This window comes from Buteo buteo, chromosome Z (genome assembly GCF_964188355.1).
Source record: "Buteo buteo chromosome Z, bButBut1.hap1.1, whole genome shotgun sequence".
Classification (NCBI taxonomy): domain Eukaryota; kingdom Metazoa; phylum Chordata; class Aves; order Accipitriformes; family Accipitridae; genus Buteo; species Buteo buteo.
Genome location: NC_134204.1, coordinates 44,785,962 through 44,806,130, shown reverse-complemented (window position 1 = coordinate 44,806,130; position 20,169 = coordinate 44,785,962). Strand labels below are relative to the sequence as shown.

Genomic DNA, 20,169 nt, shown 5'->3' with positions numbered 1-20,169 from the left:
GTCCTCAGGTGGTGAAATTGAGAACTGCTTCTTCACTCTGTGGTCCTGCTGGTCTCAAGGTTAAGACTTAGATATGACTTTAAATATCATGGGGGGCATATACTGGCAATTAAACTCTGGAAATGTTCACCAGTTTGAAACTGTTATGATTCAGGAGGAGAAAAACATTTTGCTGGCTATCTCTTGCTACACCCTAATAAGTTTTGTCAAAAATCACTGGAATTAGGGCATCACTCTCTGCTCAAACTTATAGAATTGCAATAGCTTTGCAAAGCTGCAGCGGGTCATTTCCATTGCATTCTCCTTTTAAAATTAAAATAAGTAGCAGAATACTTAGCAGTTACTATGGCCAGTGTACTTAACTCTTCACAATCATTAAAATTATAGAGGTGTTCACCTGGTTGGAATTGATAGGAGAAGTAGGTGGAGTGCTGCATTAGACTATAATTAGGTAGGACTTAAGGAATACTTGCTTTTGTTGGCCCTTTCTCTGACAGTTACTGAAAAATTGCTATAGAAAAGTTGTTTTACTTAACAGCAATCAAGAGATTCTTTTAGTAAAAACTTTAATTTTTTTGGCAGAATACTTTAAAAAAGTGATGCTTCAGAAAAAACTCTAAAAATCCCATTGGGATGCCTGTTAAATCATACCTTATGTGGTTCCCATGTTTGAAAGAACTGTTAACTATATTGACGAATTTGCTGCCATATCTTATTCTTGTTGGCTATACAGTTGTTCTTTTACATCTTGTAGTATAGCTTATTCTGTGTTTAGTTTATGGGAGATTATAGATTACACTGAATCTTAAGTTTTCTCTTGGTAAATAGTAAAAGACAATCCGAGAAGACATTTATAGTCTTACCTAAAAAATCTTAGGTCTTCATTTCTCTTTATATCCAACAAGCAAGAATACTGTGGCCATCCTGTGTAGGTAGGATGGCTCATATCAACTGGCCCAGTCTTCGGTGGGATGTAGTTAAGCAAACTTCTCAAGCTTACTTTTTCCATACATGCATTTTTAAATGCTGATTTATAGATACTCTCACATTTTTAAGCATATGGATAATTTCTCTAATTGGGTATTAGTTCTTGATTTTAAACTCTCTCATGAATTAGGACATGAATTATAAGGGACATTTCTTTATACCGAATTAAGTGCTCTGGCTGATGAGTTGAAAGCAACATACGTTTTTCTCTTAGGCTTATTACAATTCATCAAAATAAGCCATTTTTACATGCAGTGTCTTCTATTGTCCCTTTGTCCTGTTCTGTTGGGGTTTCCCCCCCCCCCCTTTTTTTTTAAGATTGCACTTCTAAATATTTGTACATAAAATGCTTTCCCTCGGAGTGGATATTTCCTCTGCAACAAAACCTGTCCTAAGGACTAAACTGCAGACAAAAATTATAATAAAGAAATACTGGGTTTATGTCATCTGGCTCTTTTGAATCTCTGATCTTGTTGAGGTTCACTTAACTGAGTCTTACGTCTGTATCGAATACAGATGCATGAATACCTCCCAGTCAGATGCAGGAAGGCTGTGGAACTGTAATTACAATTCTTCTCCAATCAGCAGAAGACTGTTCTGATCTTTTTCTGGTCTTAAAGAAGCGTACTAACCGATGATTTCCTAGTAGTATAACAAGCTTGGGACTTTATGAGTAATTGTGTTGGGGCCCAGGCATTGTAGCTGGATAAAGTTCATCAGTAAATGGCTCAGTAGAAAAATAGAGGAAATCATGATTTTGCAATGATTAGGTAGGTGATGGATCTTCCCACGGTTTTGTATTTTAGCAGTTGTGAGCTTAGCTGCCTGAAATTCATGTTAACAAAACCCCCTGAGATTACAGGGGAGTAGTTGTTCAGGAATGTGGTTATAGAGATAAGCCGTAGCAAGTATAAGGTATAGTGGGGTCACAGGAGGAATGCCACATTGTTGTAGTCACCTTACAAGAAAGAGTACTTAGAGCTCTGTAGAAGAGATTTCCAAAGCTCCATGGAATTCTTGCAGGTCCCACCAATGAAAAAGGGAGATAAGTTTCCTGCAGTACATTCTTAGAGTTGGTCAGACGTATTACAAAACAGAAGCAGTAGCTCAGTAAAGGTCTGTAGGTGGAATTCACCAAGAGCTGCTTTCTAAACTTAAATCTGGTGATTTGACTGAGAAAATTGCTTTGAAGGGAAGTGATAATTCATCCTAAACCAGTTCAATAATGTGTGTGACAAAGTCCTTTGGTGCCCTGTAGGCAAATAAAGACATGTGGGACAATGAATAAAATGAATATTGCCTGGTATGGGTTTGGCAGTAAGCCACCAGCATGATGTGACATGATAAAAGAAGACACTTTGTTTCGGCCTTTTTAGGATTGTATTTTCAGGAAAGTATTAATGTCATTTCACCCTAATGAGACCTCAGCTATTCTGATCTAGATGTCTGCATTTAAGAAAGATAAATTTAACTGAATGAGGAGAAGGAGTATTAGAAAGATAAAGAGAAAGGAGAGCTTGTTTTTGAGACAATGTTAAGAAGGGCATAACCCATTTAGTGCAGCAAAACAAAGGATAAGGATATGGTTAAAAGAATGGTAGAATATGGTAGAAAGAAAAAGAAAGTTTAAGCAAGAGAGGTGGTTTCTTAATTAAGCCAACGAGAGCTGCAGCATCTGGAACAGCCATCATGGAGACAATGGGGCAAAATTTTTAACTAGATTTGTAAAGAACTTTAAGAGAGATCTCTATAAGTGTTTGGAAGGGTTTTATACTAAAAGTTGACAGAGACAGAGACTAGGTACCATCTTCTGAAGTTTCTTTCAAAGAATATGTAATAAAAGCTGAAACAAGAAAGCATAACCTTTTTTTAGGAGAGTAGTTATTGATTCTGATGCAGGTAGCGTACAATTCATGTTGCTTTGCCTGTTTTCCTGGAAATGTTGAATGCCTCTGTTGCAGTTTATATTCCACTGCATAATCTCTGTCTTTGAACAGAAAGGACTCTATCTGTGGTTCCAAATCAAACTGCCAAAATCATGCATTTAATTCTGGATTTTACTGAATTATTCTTGATTGGCTCTTTGAATTGTTAAGCTATACGACATCATAGTATATTATTATATTGTGTACACACATACATATATATATATATACATAAATAGTATGCAGAATTACTCCTGCTGGTGCTTAGTCTACCAGTGATGCTTGCCTCCCTTTTATTTGTATGTAATTTTTTGTGTGAAGGTTGTGGAGTTGCTCCAAAAGCTAATTTGCAGTCCTTTTGTTTTGTAATCTATTGAGGGAGTTCAAGCAGGCAAAAATACCAGCTTTAATTCATCCTAAATGTCTTCTTTCACACTATGCTACCGAAATGTAGCATTTTGACTTTGGAGTGTTGAAACACTTGACTGAGTTTGAGAATTTAAAAAATCTACTGTTTCAATATTTCAGATGTTTCAAATGAAATGTTTCAATATTTGTGTTTAGAACATTCAGAACTTCTGACTTTGTGAAAAAGTAGATAATTGAGATAATTGTCTTAGGTTGGAACAATAAATTTGAAATGTGGGAAAACTGTGATGAGAAACAGCTGTTAGTTTTATAGGTTATTTTTCAAGTAACTTTTAATGTATAGTCTTTCCTCCCCTCAGCCCCCTTTTATGATAATCCTTTCCTTCTGCATAAGTAAACGTGTGGATATTTTAGGCATACTTAAATTTTGTAAAATTTTCTATAGTTTTCCATTTTCTATTCCAGACCCAAAAAAGAAACTCTGGAAGACGCTCTTAACAGAAGGCAGCATGGTAGCTTTTTTAATATCTTTGGATATACAGGAGAGTAACAATGCCAATGACCTCAAATTGAACTAACAGTTAAAGACTCTAGGTGCTACACCATATCTACTGTTTTATCTTCTAGCATCAGATTTGGATGTTCCTTTGGGGAAACTGTGCCTTAGGGTAGCTTCAGAAAAGCCAGGTTTGTACTAAAAGTATGCAGTAAATCGCAGTATGACATTTTATGTCTAATGGTATTATGCTGGGAACAAATGAGTTCCTAGTGTTCATATATTAACTGTTGAATTTTTTGCTTAGATTTCTGAGAAAACTAAGTATATAGGATCACATTGTCTTTCTCCCTGACTCTCAACTGTAGTAACTTTTGAAGCCAGTTTTGGTCAAATTTGGCTGGGGATATAGGTCTCAAACATTAAGTTCCTGTAATATTTTATGAAGATAAGCTGCCACATCAGTGGGTAAAACCTGATTATTCTTCTTACTGAAGAAAACACTGTAGGGCAAACCCACTCCATAGGGAATCTAGAGAAACTGACAGACATTTTAAGAACCCAGAAACTATCACTTGGAGCTTGTGTTTTTTCAAAATAAGTAGTTTCAAGTAGGAGACATACCTGGAGGAGGTGTTACTGATTCTGCTACTCAAGGTACTGCCTATTGGTACATTTTTCATGTACTAGGTGATATATTGAGGCCAATTATCACACTCTTGCCCTTGAGGAAATGCAACATGGCTAATTCTGTGCAAGACACCCTGGGTTGACTGAGCATCTTTTTTTTTGTGTTTTTTTTTTTAGGCTGGTAGGAGATGGGAATAGGATGAAATAATGCAGCTACTGTTTTGCATCTCTCACTAGAGGGGACCCCTTGTTGAGAGAGGCCACTGGTATTGAGGGCAATGGAGGATGGGGCGGAAGGAAGATGGTAGTGTGATGAAATTTATTCTTTAAGTCCCTTCAGGAGGGCATCTGAGCAGTGATTTAAAGTTGTAAATACTTGTTTCCTTTTTTTTTACCCCCAGTGGGTGGATTTGAGCACATGCTTGTGATTATGTTTTTGAATGTGAAAGTATAAGGTGGTAGTTAGCCAGAAATAACCTGGAGCTACCCAAGGGGTAGGTTGGAAGTGTTAGGTGTTATGAAAAAGCTTTGTAGAACCCTGAAGCAACTGTGAAGTCTTACCAGACTCTGTAGAAATGTTTGAGATGATAGTAATCGCCCTGAAACATTAAGATGCTTTGTCATTTGGACGTGCTGCAGGGTTGTCTGGGAACAGCACATCAGTGCAGTGGTTTTAGGTCTGTGCATGTATGCCTGGCCATATGAAAACAAAGCTTTCAAATCAGTGAAGCTGCTATATGAACACACTCCCACTATGCAGCTTTATCTTTAATGGTGGCTGTGAGAACGCTAGGATTTCCTGACTTCCCCAGTGTTGTGGTTTAAGCCCAGCTGGCAACTAAGCACCACATGGCTGCTTGCTCACTGCTCCCCTGCCCTGGTGGGACAGGGGGGAGTACTAGAAGAAAAAGTAAAACCTCAAGGGCTGAGATAAGTACCATTTAATAGGACAACACAAGGAGAGAAGAAGTAATAATAACATTAATACTAATAAAAGAACATATAAAGCAAGTGATGCACAATGCAATTGCTCACCACCCAAAGCCCAGTGCTCAGCCCGTTCCCGAGCTGCAATGCCTCCTCCCGCTGGCCAGCTTCCCCAGCTATATACTGAGCATGATGTCATATGTTATTGAATATCCCCTTGGCTAGTTCGCGTCAGCTCCCAGCTTCTTCTGAAAATTAACTCTATCTCAGCCGAACCCAGGACATTATCCACCCCTTATTCTATACTATCTGTGTCATGCCCAGATCCTACAGTTTCCAATTAATCACCACCACTTTCTCTGTCTTTGACATATATGTATATATATATGTACACAAACAGGTATCATTCCCTTAGTCTTTGGGCCATCCCTCTAATGTGTCCGCTGAGTTCATTTAATCCATGACTTTGGGACTCCATCTGTTTTAACAGTCTTTCAGTGTAGGAGAGATGGTGTTTGGTGTTGGACTGTTGCATGCTGCATCTGGAGCTCGCAGATGGTGTGTTTGGTGCGGCCCATGCCAACAGTCTGCAGGTTGAAGATGTTTATCTTGAGGAAGTTGCTAGGTGTCAGTTGCTGTAGCCAGTTCAAGTTCCATCACTGCTGCACTTCGGTCAGTTTCATCGAAGTCCATCCTTCAGTGATTTGGGTGCTTCTCAGTGTAATACCATTGATACAGCATGTAGCAACTGTAGTAATGATGACATACACTAGCAAGGTTATTTAGCAATTAACATCATACAACTTAATTCATTGGATATTCTGACCCAAAATCAAATCCTCTTGAGATACACATCAAACTTCCCTATCCTTCTTCATCACCCACCAAATGCACCCAGGTCCTTGAGCAAAAGCAATCCCACAGATGGGTGTGCCTTTGCCTAACCTAATATACTCTTCATGCACGCTAAGGCGACTTTATCCTCTTCTATAGTATGTGTAAGTTTTGATTGGGCAGGGCCAGGTCAATTGGTAGACCTCTAGTTCTTAACTAACCAGGTGGCTTTTGCTAAATGTGTATCCCAATGTTTGAAGGTCCACCCCCCATTGCTCTCAATGTAGTTTTTAGCAGTCCATCGTATTGTTTGATTTTCTCAGAGGCTGGTGTGTGATAAGGAATGTGATATACCCATCAATGCCATGCTCTTTGGCCCAGCTGTCTATGAGGTTGTTTCAGAAATGAGTCTCATTGTCTGTCTCAATTCTTTCTGGGGAGCCATGTAACCATAAGACTTCTTTTTCAAGGGCCAGGATAGTGTTCCAGGCAGTGGCATGGGGCACAGGATATGTTTCCAGACATCTGGTGGTTGCTTCCACCATTGTAAGCACATGGTGCTTGCCTTGGCAAGCTTGTGGGAGTGTGATATAGTCAATCTGCCAGACCTCCCCATATTTATATTTCAGCCATCGTCCTCCATACCACAGGGGCTTCAACCATTTGGCTTGCTTGATTGCAGCACACGTTACACATTCATGGATAACCTGTGCGATAGTGTCCATGGTCAAGTCCAACCTTTGATCATGAGCCCATCTATATGTTGCATCTCTTCTTTGATGGCCTGAGGTTGTGGGCCCACTGAGCTATAATTGTCAGACCAGATCCACCTAAGCCACTTCAATCTTAGAAGCCTGATCCACCTGCTGGTTGTTTTGATGTTCTTCAGTGGCTCTACTCTTAGATGTGTGGGCATCTATGTGACGTACTTTTACAACCACATGGTCTAGCTGGGCAGCGATATCTTGCCGCAATGGGGCAGCCCAGATGGGTTTGCCTCTGTGCTGCCAGTTGCTCTGCTTCCATTGCTGCAACTACCCGCACAGGGCATTTGCCACTGTCCATGAGTCTAGAGATAGTGGACTGGCCACTTTTCTCAGTCAGCATTATCTAAAGCCAGCTGGAATGCTTTCACCTCTGCAAACTGACTCGATTCACCTTCTCCTTCAGCAGTTTCTGCGACTAGTCGTGTAGGACTCCATACAGTAGCCTTCCACCTCTGATGCTTTCCCGCAGTGCGACAGGACCCATCAGTGAGCAGAGCATATTGCCTCTCATTTTCCGGCAGTTTATTATACAGTGGGGCCTCTTCAGCCCGTGTGACCTCCTCCTCTGGTGATATTCCAAAATCTTTGCCTTCTGGCCAGTCTGTGATCACTTGTAAAATTCATGGGAAACTGGGGTTTCCTCTGCAAGCCCATTGTTTGATCAGTGCAACCCACTCACTCCACGTGGCATCAGTCGCGTGATGTGTAGAGGAGACCCTCCCTTTGAACATCCTGCCCAGCACCGGCAGTCAGGGTGCTAAGAGGAGCTGTGCTTCAGTACCAGCCACATCTGAGGCAGCTTGAACTCCTTCATATGCTGCCAATATCTCTTTTTCAGTTGCATTATAATGAGTATCGGATCCTCTGTATCCCCGACTCCAAAACCCCAGGGGTCAATCTCGGGTCCCCCCAGGTGCTTTCTGCCAGAGGCTCCAGGTAGGGCCATTCTCCCTGGCTGTGGTATAGAGCACATTTTTAACATCTTGTCCTGCCTGGACTGGCCTGAGGGCTACGTGCATGAACTATTTCCTGTTCAATTTGTTCAAAGGCTTGTCGTTGCTCAGGGCCCCATTTAAAATCATTCTTCTTCCGAGTTACTTGATAGAGAGGGCTTACAATCAGACTGTAATTTGGAATATGCATCCTCCAAAAAACCACAACACCTAAAAAAGCCTGGGTTTCCTTTTTATTAGTTGGTGGAGGAATAGTTGCTATTTTGTTGATCACATCCATTGGGATGTGATGATATCCATCTTGCCATTTTATTCCTAAAAACTGGATCTCCTGTGCAGGTCACTTGACCTTACTTTGTTTTATGTCAAAACTGGCCGTCAGAAGGATTTGAACATTTTTTCTTCCCTTTCTCAAAAACTTCTGCTGTGTTGCCACATATGATGATGCCATCAATGTATTGCAGGTGTTCTGGAGCTTCACCCTGTTCCAGTGCAGCCTGGATCAGTCCATAGCAAATGGTGGGGCTGTGTTTTCACCCCTGAGGCAGTCGATTCCAGGTGTACTGGACACCCCCCATCAAGCGAAAGCAAGCTGTGGCAAGCACTCTGCTGCCAAAGGGATTGAGAAAAACCCATTAGTGATATCAATTGTGGAGTAGTTGGCTGCCTTTGACTCAAGTTGGTGTTGAAGTTCTAGCATATCTGGCATGGCAGCACTCCGCAGCGGCATGACTTCATTCAGGCCACAACAGTCTACTGTTAGTCTCCACTCTCCATTAGATTTCCGCACTGCTCATATGGGACTGTTAAAGGGTGAACGAGTTTTGTTGATCATCCCTTGGATCTCCAGTCGATGAATCAGCTTATGGATGGGAATCGGAGAGTCTTGGTTCATGCAATATTGCCACCAGTGCACCATTGTGGAAGCAATTGGCACTTGTTGTTCTTCAACCCTCAGCAACCCCACAACACAAGGGTCCTTGGAGAGACCAGGCAAAGTGGACAGCTGTTCAATTTCCTCTGTCTCCAAAAGCTCACTGGTACCCTTTTGGGTCCTTGAAATACTCTCTCCTGAGATAGTCTATGCCAAGGATGCACAGGGCCTCTGGGACAGTCACAATGGGGTGTTTATGCCACTCATTCCCAGGCAGACTCACTTCAGCCTCCAATACAGTTAGCTGTTGGGATCCTCCTGTCACTCCAGAAATACAGATGGGTTTCACCCCTTTATAGCTCAATGCCAATAGGGTACACTGTGCACCGGTGTCCACTAGAGCCTTATACCCCTGTGGGTCTGATGCACCAGGCCATTGAATCTACACAGTCCAACAAACCTGGTTGTCCCTTTTCTCCACCTGGCTGGATGTTGGGCACCTCTAATCCTAGTCATAGTATTCGTTACTCACTTTTTGTAAACATGAATCAGAAGTCCCTTCAGGAGGATCAGAAGTCCCTTCAGGAGGATCAGAAGTGAGATCAACCCTTCTACTCTGTCTGGGGAACTGCCCACTGGAAACTTGAGTGGCATTTTTCCATGAAGAATCCCCTTTTGTGATTGTTTTTCCTTGCAACTCATGTATCTGTGCCTCTAGGGTCAAGGCAGGTTTTCCATCCCACTTCCTCATGTTGTCTCCTTGTTATTGCAGGTAAAGCCACAGGGTACCCCATGATGCATACCTTCTATGTCTTCTGTCTTGAGCAGAGGGACGCCTGTTCCTAAGAGCTGAGATACGGGCCTGCACAGGTGGGGAGTAGGACATATACTCTTTGAATTGCTGGAACTCCTGGGACAGTTTCTCCAGAACTAAGAAGCAGGCCCATAGGGAGGAAGAGAGACTTCCTTTCTATTGCCAGAGTCGGCCAGCCATTTCATCCACTGTAGTCCCTTGCCTTCTTTCCAGGACATTACTGCCAATGATACTGCGACAGTAGTGCACTTTGTAGAAACTTCCCCACATGGGTTGTGTGCATTAGACTTCATCTGGATCTGTGGGTAACGGCTTGTTATCCAGATCATTATAAATCACCTCCAGCACAGCTAATTCCCTCAGGTACTGGATACCTCTCTCCATGGTGGTTCACTTGCCTGGGTGACATGTGACATCTTCCTTGAAAGAGTAACTTTTCTTCACACCTGTCAGAAGTCACCTTCAGAGGCTGAGGGCTTCTTTTTTCCAATTGCCTTGTCAATGCCCCCTTCCCTAGACATGGATCCCAGCTGCTTGGCTTCCCTACCTTCTAATTCCAAACTTCTGGCCCCATTATCCCAGCATAGGAGCCGCCAGGTAACAATGTGCTTGCCTGGGTGGCAGCTGAAATCCTTTCACATATCTCACAGCTCACTCAGGGATAGGGATCGGGTGATTATCTCTGGTTCTGCCTCTTCCTCCTGTTCTCGTGATGACCCTGGTTCATCTTCATCCTTTACTAACTGAACTGATTTCTCTGTGTATTTCTTCTTCTGTATGGGGGTGACTGGTACTGGCACAGGCTGGTTCTCTGGTTCAGCCGCAATGCCTGTTGCCGGGGTTGGAGTAGCTGCAGTGCTTGTCAGAGGGGTTGGAATAGCCGCAGTGCCTGTTGGTATGTTTTCCTTCCCTTCCCCCTGAGGGTACTGCATAATATCGAGCAGTGTTCGGTAGATACTGGCCAGGGCCCAGCAGAGTGTGGTAAGCTGTGCCACTCTGGAATAGCCACAGCGTTTTCCTTTTAAATATTCTATCACTTTATCAGGATCCTGTAGTTGTTTGGGAGTGAAGTTCCAAACCATTGGAGGTGAGTTCTCTAGATACCTGCCCATGTTCTCCCACATGCCATGCCACCCATGACTATCCAGCCTTGGGGCAGATCTCTCGGTGGTATTCTTAAAAAAATTTTTTTAACCCTAAACAAGACCTGGGACACATTCAGGAAACAGCAATAATAGCATGCTGGCTTGAACATCCCAAGGATATTCAAAATTCTCAAAAGCTGTTGTAGTTAACCTAAAGGAGAAAGGGCAACTGAAAGAGCAGGACAAAGAATCACTCCATCTTCCCCATAAATGGGGTGCAATTACTAATAAATTCCAAAAGAAGGCACCTGAGGTATGGGCATGGCAACAATGCTGCATATAGGTACCAGATTAACCTCATGACCAGTGATGTAATCATATCATAAGTTGACATTAGTCAGTACAGCAAAATAATAGTCCTGATACCTCTCCCAGAGGTGATAAACATCACTGCAGGGAATACATAGTGCATATAAGAACTTACATAACACCACCATGTGAACAAATAAAGCAACATTGTGACCAGCGACTATTTAACTAACACAAGAAATGCATATAACAAATTTTTTTTAACATGCTCTGGTCAGGTCTGTCGTTGTCTCAACCCTTCGTGCCCCACATTGGGTACCAAAAAGGAGTGTCATGCTTTAAGCCCAGCTGGCAACTCAGCACCATGTGACTGCTTGCTCACTCCTCCCTACCTCCCTGGTGGGATGGGGAGGCGAATCGGAAGAAAAAGGTAAAACCTCCTGGGTGGAGATAAGGACAGTTTAATAGGGCAACACAAGGAGAGAAGTAATAATAACAATAATACTAATAAAAGAATGTATCAAGCAAATGATGTACAATGCAATTGCTCACCACCCGGAACCTGATGCTCAGTCTGTTCCTGAGCTGCGATCCCTCCTCCTGCCGGCCAGCTCCCCCAGTTATATACTAAGAATGACATTCTGTGGTATGGAATATGCCCTTGGCTAGCTTGGGTCAGCTGTCCTGGCTGTACTGCCTCCCAGCTTCTTCTGAAAATTACCTCTATCCCAGCCAAACCCAGGACATGTAGAGCACAGAGCCTGGCTCTGTGCATTGTTAGGAAGATGACATTGTGCGCTATGGATTTGCTGGTACTCCTGCCAGTCTTCCCCTAGAGAACTGTTGCAAATACAATTCTCATTTTGATTTCAAGCTTAGACACAATGAAAACTGGTAGGCATCTCTACACACAAGCAGTTTTTTGTTGGATTACATGTTTATTTCACTAGTAAGGCTGCTGGGGAGTCCCATTTTTGTTCTAGAGTACATCACTTCCAATGGACTTGGGCAGAGTATTTGTTTAATCCTATAACCTAAGTTGTTCAGCATTGTCCCAGTAGTTACTAGGGAAGGAAGTTGGAGCCTTGGTCTGTGAATAATGAATTTCTCTATTATGAAGGAGCAGTTCTGTTTTTAATGGGACATGTAGACAAAATGTACAGCAGTTCCTCATCAGAGAGACCTTTTGGAAGGGTCAGCAAGTCTTGGGTGCAGCTGATATCTGCTTTAGCAACAAAAGCTATTTAATACATGTTCTTAAAAATGTGCACTTAGTCCCATGTGAGGGCGGTGAATGTTGGTAGAAAGAGACAACAGATAATTTGCAACCTCAGTTTAACAAAGCTCTGTCTTTGTATAATGACTCGTAAAGCTCCATACAGCTATGTAAGGAGATCTATCTGGGACCTCTCCAGTCTCTTTGAAGGCATAGAGCAGAAGTATTATAGGATGAACACCAAAGTGACTGAGCCATAGGTTAATTAAAATTTTAATGCTTCACCGTTCATATGTATCTCTCCTCCTGGACAGAGTTATCACAAAACCTATGTGCTTTTGCATGAAGTCTTGCTGTGACCCTGCTTGGTGTGTGCAGTTCAGTTCATGCTGTTTCAAAAAAATATAGTAGGACTAGAAAAGGAACAAAGGCGGCCATAAGAATGGTACCAAGGAGTGGATTTCATATGAAGAGAGATGGATTAGACTAGAATAATTCAGCCAGAAAAAGAGGTGAGTGAGAGAGAATGAGTGAGACAGAGAACAAGAGAATGAGCAAGAGAGAATGAGAGAGAAAGATGTGATGTAAAACGGCTTGGATAAAGATTGTCAGGGAAAGATTGCCCTGTAATTCTTATAACAGAACTAAAAAGCACTTAAGGAAATTACAAAGCAATTGATATTGAGAAATAGTTTTTAAAATACCATACCTAGTCATAAAATTCATTGTTGTAGCTGCCAAAAATATAAAAAAAGTGTTAAAAAATAAGTGTATAGACAAATTGGTGAAAGTCTACAAAGACATACAAACAAATTGTCATGGAGGCTGGTGGAAAAAATCCAGTGAACACAATGGGAGCTATTACTTTTGTTATTTTTCTAAGTGTTTGCTTCAGGCCATTTTCAGGGACAAAGTGCTGAGTTAAATGGATACTTGCTTTTACCAGTAGAGGTGCATTTATGTACTAATCAAAATCTTGGCACAAATATATAGTAGTGTAAGTATACATACATACTTAATTCAGCAGTGATGCTACTAACTGAAATATCTTGTGTGAACATTAGTAACTTTGTAAACCAAATCTTTCTGCAGGCTATTTTAATAAGAATAAAGATGGGTTTTCCATCAGTTGTGAACCTGTTGTCTGTGAACACGTGGCAGCTCATGCATATACCAATATATGCAGATTTTATGGCCAGATGTTCAGCTGATGTAGAGGTTATGGATCGGTTGAGCTACTCCAACTTACAGCATTGGAGTTTTTCTGAATATCTTAGTGTATATAGGAATAACGGAGGGAGAATTTGGAAATTTGTTTAGTTTCAGCTCAGAATTATATAAATGGTGATTCTGTTCTAATGTATGGTACTATTTCTGGACGAGATTAATTTTTGTCAGAGTTATGTACGTTGTTTCTTCCTGCTTGGCATACCACTAACCAGAGTCAATGCTCTGATTTTGGGAACAGTACAGCTCCTTTGCTGCAATAGAACAATATTAATATTCTTGGTATAGAGGTTCTTGAAGCCATGAAAAAATGATATAAGCCTCAGGTCATGAAGAAGGAGACATACAGGGTGCCCTGGGTCATTTGGCATCTGTTACGCCGGTACAGAGTTGACACCCAATTAATTCCCATGTCTGATCTGCCATTAGCTTTGGATACTGTTATGATTTTTTTTTTGAGACTGACTTTCAGCAGGCGGTGACCTGGTGCAAGTCACTGCCTTGAGGCTAAAGCAAATTGATTTTGATTTGCTTTTCATTCAAGGAAAAGGTTAGGTATTTGTTTTCAAGATTAATATAGGGTTGAGGTTTAAATAAAATTATTTTTATTACTTTTCTAGCAGTGTTTCAGCATGTATCTCCATTCTCCTGGTCTCTTCTGTCCATTAAACAGTCTTCAAATCCAGCCCTTGCCTAGCTAGAATGTTCTTGTGACATCTGCAGGTTCTTCTGATTCTCTTTTACTGTATGCACATCTGAGCACTTGACTGAGTATTGCTTGCTGAGGGGGATTTAAGTATTCATGGCATTTGGCCACTTTTGGTTGCCCCTTCATTACTGCTCCTCTTGCAAACACAGGGACTGAATCAAAAGCCTCTTTTGTTGGAGAAGGGGAGAGAGTTTTCACTCAATTCATTGGACTTCTGGTTGATCAGGTCCCAAGCTCCTGCTTTTGGCTTGGCAGATTTTTAGGAGATGGTCTTTGGTTTATGCCAGTCTTATGCAGGAGTCCTTAGGAAGAGGGGAGTGGAGCACGCATCTTTGCACTGTAAAGTGGCTGTTGCAGTATAGAGGAAGAACAGTGTGGGGATTTTAATAACACCTGACCCCTTACAAGGGCTGTAAAAGTAGATATGGTACATTGTGTCCTCTTTTCTCCCTGCTTCTTATTCTAAAACCCTTAACCCTGTGTTATACTGAGACCAAGCTCAGTCCTGTCTGAGCTTCTCAGTAAATGACTTCATTTGAAACAGGTTGTTATCTGAAGCATCTTTACTAAAAGCACATCAGTGTTTGAAGAGTTAAAATTACTTTCTAGAATGGTGCTTTTATCCTTGCATGATGTCCTTGCTTATCCTGAGCTTTTGCTGTGGAAGGTGGTAGCACATCAGCTGTTCAGCATTTGTGGGTAAGCAAGAGCACACCTGGCCTCGCTAATGACTACTCAGTGCCACTTAAAGGCTGATCAGAGGTGAGGACTGTATTTACAAAGTAAAAATTGCACTAGATTGAAACACAGCATGCAGTTGCAATGAAACCTTATTCAGAAGGCAATTCTCAGCATATTTTAGGATCCCAGGACCAGAAGTGATATCCATAAGAGTTTGCTTAGTCACCACTGGCACTTGAAGCACCAAGACTCATTAGCTATCCCATGACTGACCTTCAAGATCTCTAAGCATCTTTCTCTCTACCTTCTGCTTCTGTGAGGATGTCTGTCTGACCATCTAGATACCCAGCTGCTACTCAAAACTCTTTCGGCAGAAGAGAGTAGAAATTGTCAGTATTGAACTCACACCTTACTCCACCTCCTTGGTAATAGGTTTTAGCTGGATTAGGATCAAAGTCTTTTCTTCTTCATTGGGCAACAACCATGTTGCTAACACACCATCAAGGAAATGGGAGGCTCAGCCTCTGCAGGAATGATTTCTGTTGAACATTAAGTACTATGACATATAAAGCCAAGCTGATTTGAGAGTGTAGGCCATCATCCAATTAAAGCAGCCTTTATGGACAACAGTGTGAAATACATGAGGCAAAAATGAAACTATATAAGGTTGTTGGGTCTTTTTTCTCCCAGTAGTTTGCATAGGAGAGAAAGTAAAGATTCTTGTCTCTGGTTCCAAGTTTACATCTGATGTGTTTTGTTTGTCTGGTTTTTTTTGTCTTATGAGGTGTTAGCCTTACAAGAAAGAATTGGAAACACCTAAGGTCTGTTCCCGCCAGGCAGTGTGGCATACAGTACTAATGACAATTGTTTGCAGTTGAAGATTTAAAATGCTTTTAAAATTTGGCCTGACAAGCTAACTCGAAATGCTATATTTTTCTTTCCTCCAAGGATTTTTTTTTTATTTTTCAGCAAAATTGTTAAAAAAAAAAAGATGGATACATGGAAAAAGCATTTTGCAAAGCCAGATGATTTTCATTTGAAAATTCCTGCAGAAACCCTTTGATGAATTTATAGGAACCTTAATCTGGTCCTAGCTATAACAGCTAATTAATCTTGGAATAAATATAGCATGAATACTCTGTAGTAGAGATGAGGCACAGTTATTAATTATTAACAGTCAATGCTGTAAGGCTAGAAGATAAGTACTCAGGGGAAAATCTTTCCTAAAACTCAAATTGAAATATGCAAACAAATATAGGGGTGGCTATTTTCAGATAGCAATGACTGGGTGTTTATCTTCCCCTGGCACTCAGAAAGCATTAAGCACCTAATTGCTGTGTCTTTGAAAATCTCCACAAATTATAAAGTAACTGCTCAGTTTTCTGGAAGATTCAGCTGAATTGCCTACACGTTCGCAATCTTCCACCAACAGAAGGTCACCACAGAAATCTGAGCTTCTAAAAACTGCCTGTCAGTTCCTTGACCTCCAAGTGAAAGTCTAGACTGCTTAATTGCTCGGTGTCTTTTCAATCCATTTTTAACCCATGAAAGTCAGGTCTTAGTGAAACATGTTTGCTTTTGGACATGTTAGCTACATCTGTGTTCCTGGGGATTTGGTGCGCTGCATGAGGAATTTCATCCATGTTTCCCCTTTTTCATTATTCACATGGTGAATTATGAGGGTTTCATATTTACAAATTGTTTTTTTTTTTACCTCTGACTTGTTGTTAGAATAGGTAATGGACTTTTTAAACAGCTGTAAATGCTGACCTAGTCTATGCTAATACTTCAGCCTGGCCTTTCAAAAAGAATTATCAAACAAATTGTGTTGTGCTCCTGCTAGATGAAAATAGTGAGACATCTCTTAACATTCAGTTCCCTGGGAACAGTATAGCATGGCTCACTGTCCAAGTTCATCTTTGCTGTCTGCATCTTCAGCTAGAACTGCCTAGATCCTGGTGGAGGTGGGGTGTGTGTGTGAAGAGATTAAGGAAAGTAAATTTGTTTATCTGTGTGTCTTGACTGGTTTCCTGCCTGTGACTTCATTCTGGATTATGTATCTATAAAGTACTGCAGACAGTAGCAAATCTCTTAAATTGCCTTACCTTTTTATGAACACCCCCCACCCCCCCATTATTCAGAACAAAATGTATAAATAATGTATCTGTGTGATCTAAAAAAGAATGAAATGAGCTAGATATTGCTGGTAAATTGGTGAAACAGCCATTTCTTTCTCAATTCTGTTTCTTTCTCCTTTTCCCCCCAAAAGAGAGTTACTGGGGAGAGAGAAGATGTAAAGAAATGTTGTGGGGTTGTTGTTGTTGTTTGAAGTTTGGGGTGGTTGTTTTGTTTTGTGTGTCTTTTGAGTACTAGCGTTCTATATCAGTCTCTCAGTGGTAAGTGAGCTTCAAACAGAAGTACATAGTAGTCCTTATCTCCAATATTGCTGTAAAATATATGCAGGAGTTTCTGAGCAGCCATTGCATGTAAGCTGCAGATATTTGAAAATGTTCTTTCTAAGGTATTTTTTTTGTCAGAAATTATGTTCCAGAAAACTAATTTACAGTTACCCGTGATTTTGACTGAATTCTTGAGACGTCATGATTTTTTAAATAATAATTTTCTGTCACCTATTAACAATTCCTACAAAATATCTTCCCCTGGCCTTTCTCTGTAGTAGAATTACTCTAATTTATGAGGAAAAATAGTAGTTGATGTAGGATATTTTAAGTACTACATATGGTTTAAAAAATGCTAGGTTTTCTTTTTGCAGTAGACCATAGGGATTTAGAGCTAGAATGAAAAGGGTTAAAAAAGAAACCCCTTAGTGCAAGGCCTTCCAGTGTTGATTATGCTTATTAAAGTTGAATACTTTGCTTTTTGATGCGCTGCTTCTGCAGCACAAATCTCATTTTAGTGTGGAGATTTTTTTGCTTGCAGGAAAAATCCTAGTACAAATGCTGTTGGCTGTGGTCAGAAGTGGCACTTGTTCTTTTGTCAATCAAACCATCCTCCTGAAGAGTTCAGCTAGTGTTAGCAGGGGTTGTGCTAAGGCTCTTAACTAAAACATGAGCGTAGCTTTTCATCACAGAAGCTCCTGAGTTTACTTTCCAGGAAAATAAAAAAATGAAAGTTTTCCTGCCATTGCAGTCTTTCCCTGGAAAGTTCTACACCGACTGGTAGGCTTCCATACCTCTCTGTTGTGCATTGACTATCCGTAGCGTAAACATTTAATGGAAAAATACACTTTTTACCTTCAGATTTTTAGTTCTTGCTAGAAGAGAACAATAGCTTGTGTTCTGAGGGTGCTGACTGAGAATACAGTATTTACACATGCTTTAGTTACAAGAACTACAGAAGACAGTGTTAATGAACAGATGATGTTAATGTTTCTGAATAGTCTGTCCTCCTGTCAAGTATGATCATTCTTCTGGAAAAAAATGGTTGAAAGCGTAAGACTGAAATGTCTGCTGCAAACTAATCACTAGAGCCTCTTTACTTTAAATTTGTCTTTGAAATATTTGTCTTATTTTTGTCTCAACGACATCTTATAAGCAGTGGTAACATCAAGTATGCTTATACGGTGCAATTCCAGTATTACAACAGTACGGAGGTGCTTTTTCCTGTGTCTGTATGTTTCATTGAAACCAAAATCCTACTTCCTATTTTTGGTACCACATACATCTACAAGGATGTTGCTGTCTGCTGTGGTCTGTATTAACCTCTGCTCTCTGCTTTGCCTTTCCAGCACTGGCTTGAGCCCAACAAGTCCATCTTCAAGCAAATGAAATGTAAGTGTTGAGAGCTCACGTTTTTAAACTGCTTTTGAAATGCCCAGAGGTTTTCCTGTGCTTCCATGCAGTAGTTCAGAATATGCTTCATTTACTTCTGGTGCAAATAGGGCCTTCATGTCCTATCTGGACTCCTAAAAGCTCCATGCCACCCTCATTTCACTGTCTCACAGTGCTCTGCACATCAAGAGCTCTTCCTCACTGCTCAAGGCTAGAGCCAGAGGCCAGCTGTTGTGTGTGGGGTCGCAGATCTGGTGCAAAGACTTTTATGTTCTGGCTCTCGTTTTCAGTCAGACATAATTACCCGCTGGGAGATGGCAATAAAATATGGAGTGTGGCAATCTGCTTCTGGGTCTTTCTAGTTCGCCTTCTTTCCATTTCCCCCTTGCTTCCTGGCAATGGAGAGCATTGGTTTGAGATCATTGTTACAGTCCAGCAAACTCAAGTGCTATGGGTTAAGTGGTGACCTCCTGCCTCAGACAAGTGGAAAATTACAGTCGTTATTTAAAAAAGACTCCTCAAAATAGGAATGTATTATTTTAATTACCCTTTTGAACTGTTATGGTCTGGCTCATCCTTTCCATTAAATGGATCAACTGTGAAGATTTCTTCAGGAAACAAAACTGCTTTGATACTCAGAAGTTTATTTCCAGCAGTGGAAGACAGTGTTTATTTGGCAGTTCTGGAGACTTGATTTAGGTCATTGGGAGTTGTGTCTTGTTTAATAAAAGCTGTTGTCTATCTCTATACTTAGTTTATGAAATGAAGGAGAATTTTACTCACATACCCTTTGTATGCAGCTGTTTTCTGTTTTAAGCATAATTAAAATGTGTGGGAGATAATATATTTGTTTTAAAATGGGATGAGGCTTAAGAGATTGTCTAATATGTAAAAACAGTTAATCCTGAGTGTTGGCTGGACTACATGGAATGCTTCAAGAAATTCTTCCATTAATGCAGCAATAGTGTATCTTGCAATATGTGTGTACATGTGTATGTGAACATGCACACATATACCTAGCATATTCAGTGTGAACTGTTTATATCTAGTGTTTAGGTTGTTGGAGTGTTATCTAGTAAAAGAATGTCAAGCTAAAACTAAGTTTTGCTCCTCTGCAATGCTAGTGAAGGAAGAAAAGAGGGACTGTAATAATTACAAATTATCACTTTCTTCCTTCCGTTGTGTTACCAAAAGTAGAACTGAATTTCCTCAAAGTATCCTCCAATCTGCATTTGTATCACTGCTTTTACCCAACAAAGCGTATGGGCTCATGAGTCTTGTTGCACTTTGCATAGCAACGTATTCAGGAACTCTGCCAACAGATGCACCAAGAATGTTTTGATTTATTCAAAACAACTCTACCTGCACATAGATGTTGCCTAGATGTGATCAATGGTACTCTATAAATTCCATAGATGTACTGATGTGATGGTCTCATCAGAGGACTTGTGTGGCTTTTGGGGTAGAATCCTAATAAAAACTGAATGCTGGAAAGTGAATGCATAGAAAAAAAGTAAAATAAAATGCAGCTGGTATGAGGTTATTTATCATGGTGAAAAGGTCTCAACAACAACA

General features: G+C 40.7%; 1 protein-coding gene across 2 annotated transcripts in view; it reads left to right on the top strand.

The window, feature by feature from the left end:
* Positions 1–20,169, top strand: part of FRMD3 (FERM domain containing 3) — a 148,062-nt gene that overhangs the window by 65,113 nt on the left and 62,780 nt on the right. The window contains exons 1-2 of one of the 2 annotated variants that reach the window (XM_075020327.1): positions 9,543–9,632; positions 18,552–18,594. In XM_075020327.1, coding sequence (XP_074876428.1) covers positions 18,588–18,594 — 7 coding nt within the window. In that variant the 5' untranslated portion in view covers positions 9,543–9,632; positions 18,552–18,587. Of the gene's footprint in view, positions 1–9,542; positions 9,633–18,551; positions 18,595–20,169 lie in introns of those variants that run through there. The other variant, XM_075020326.1, reaches the window with a different exon arrangement.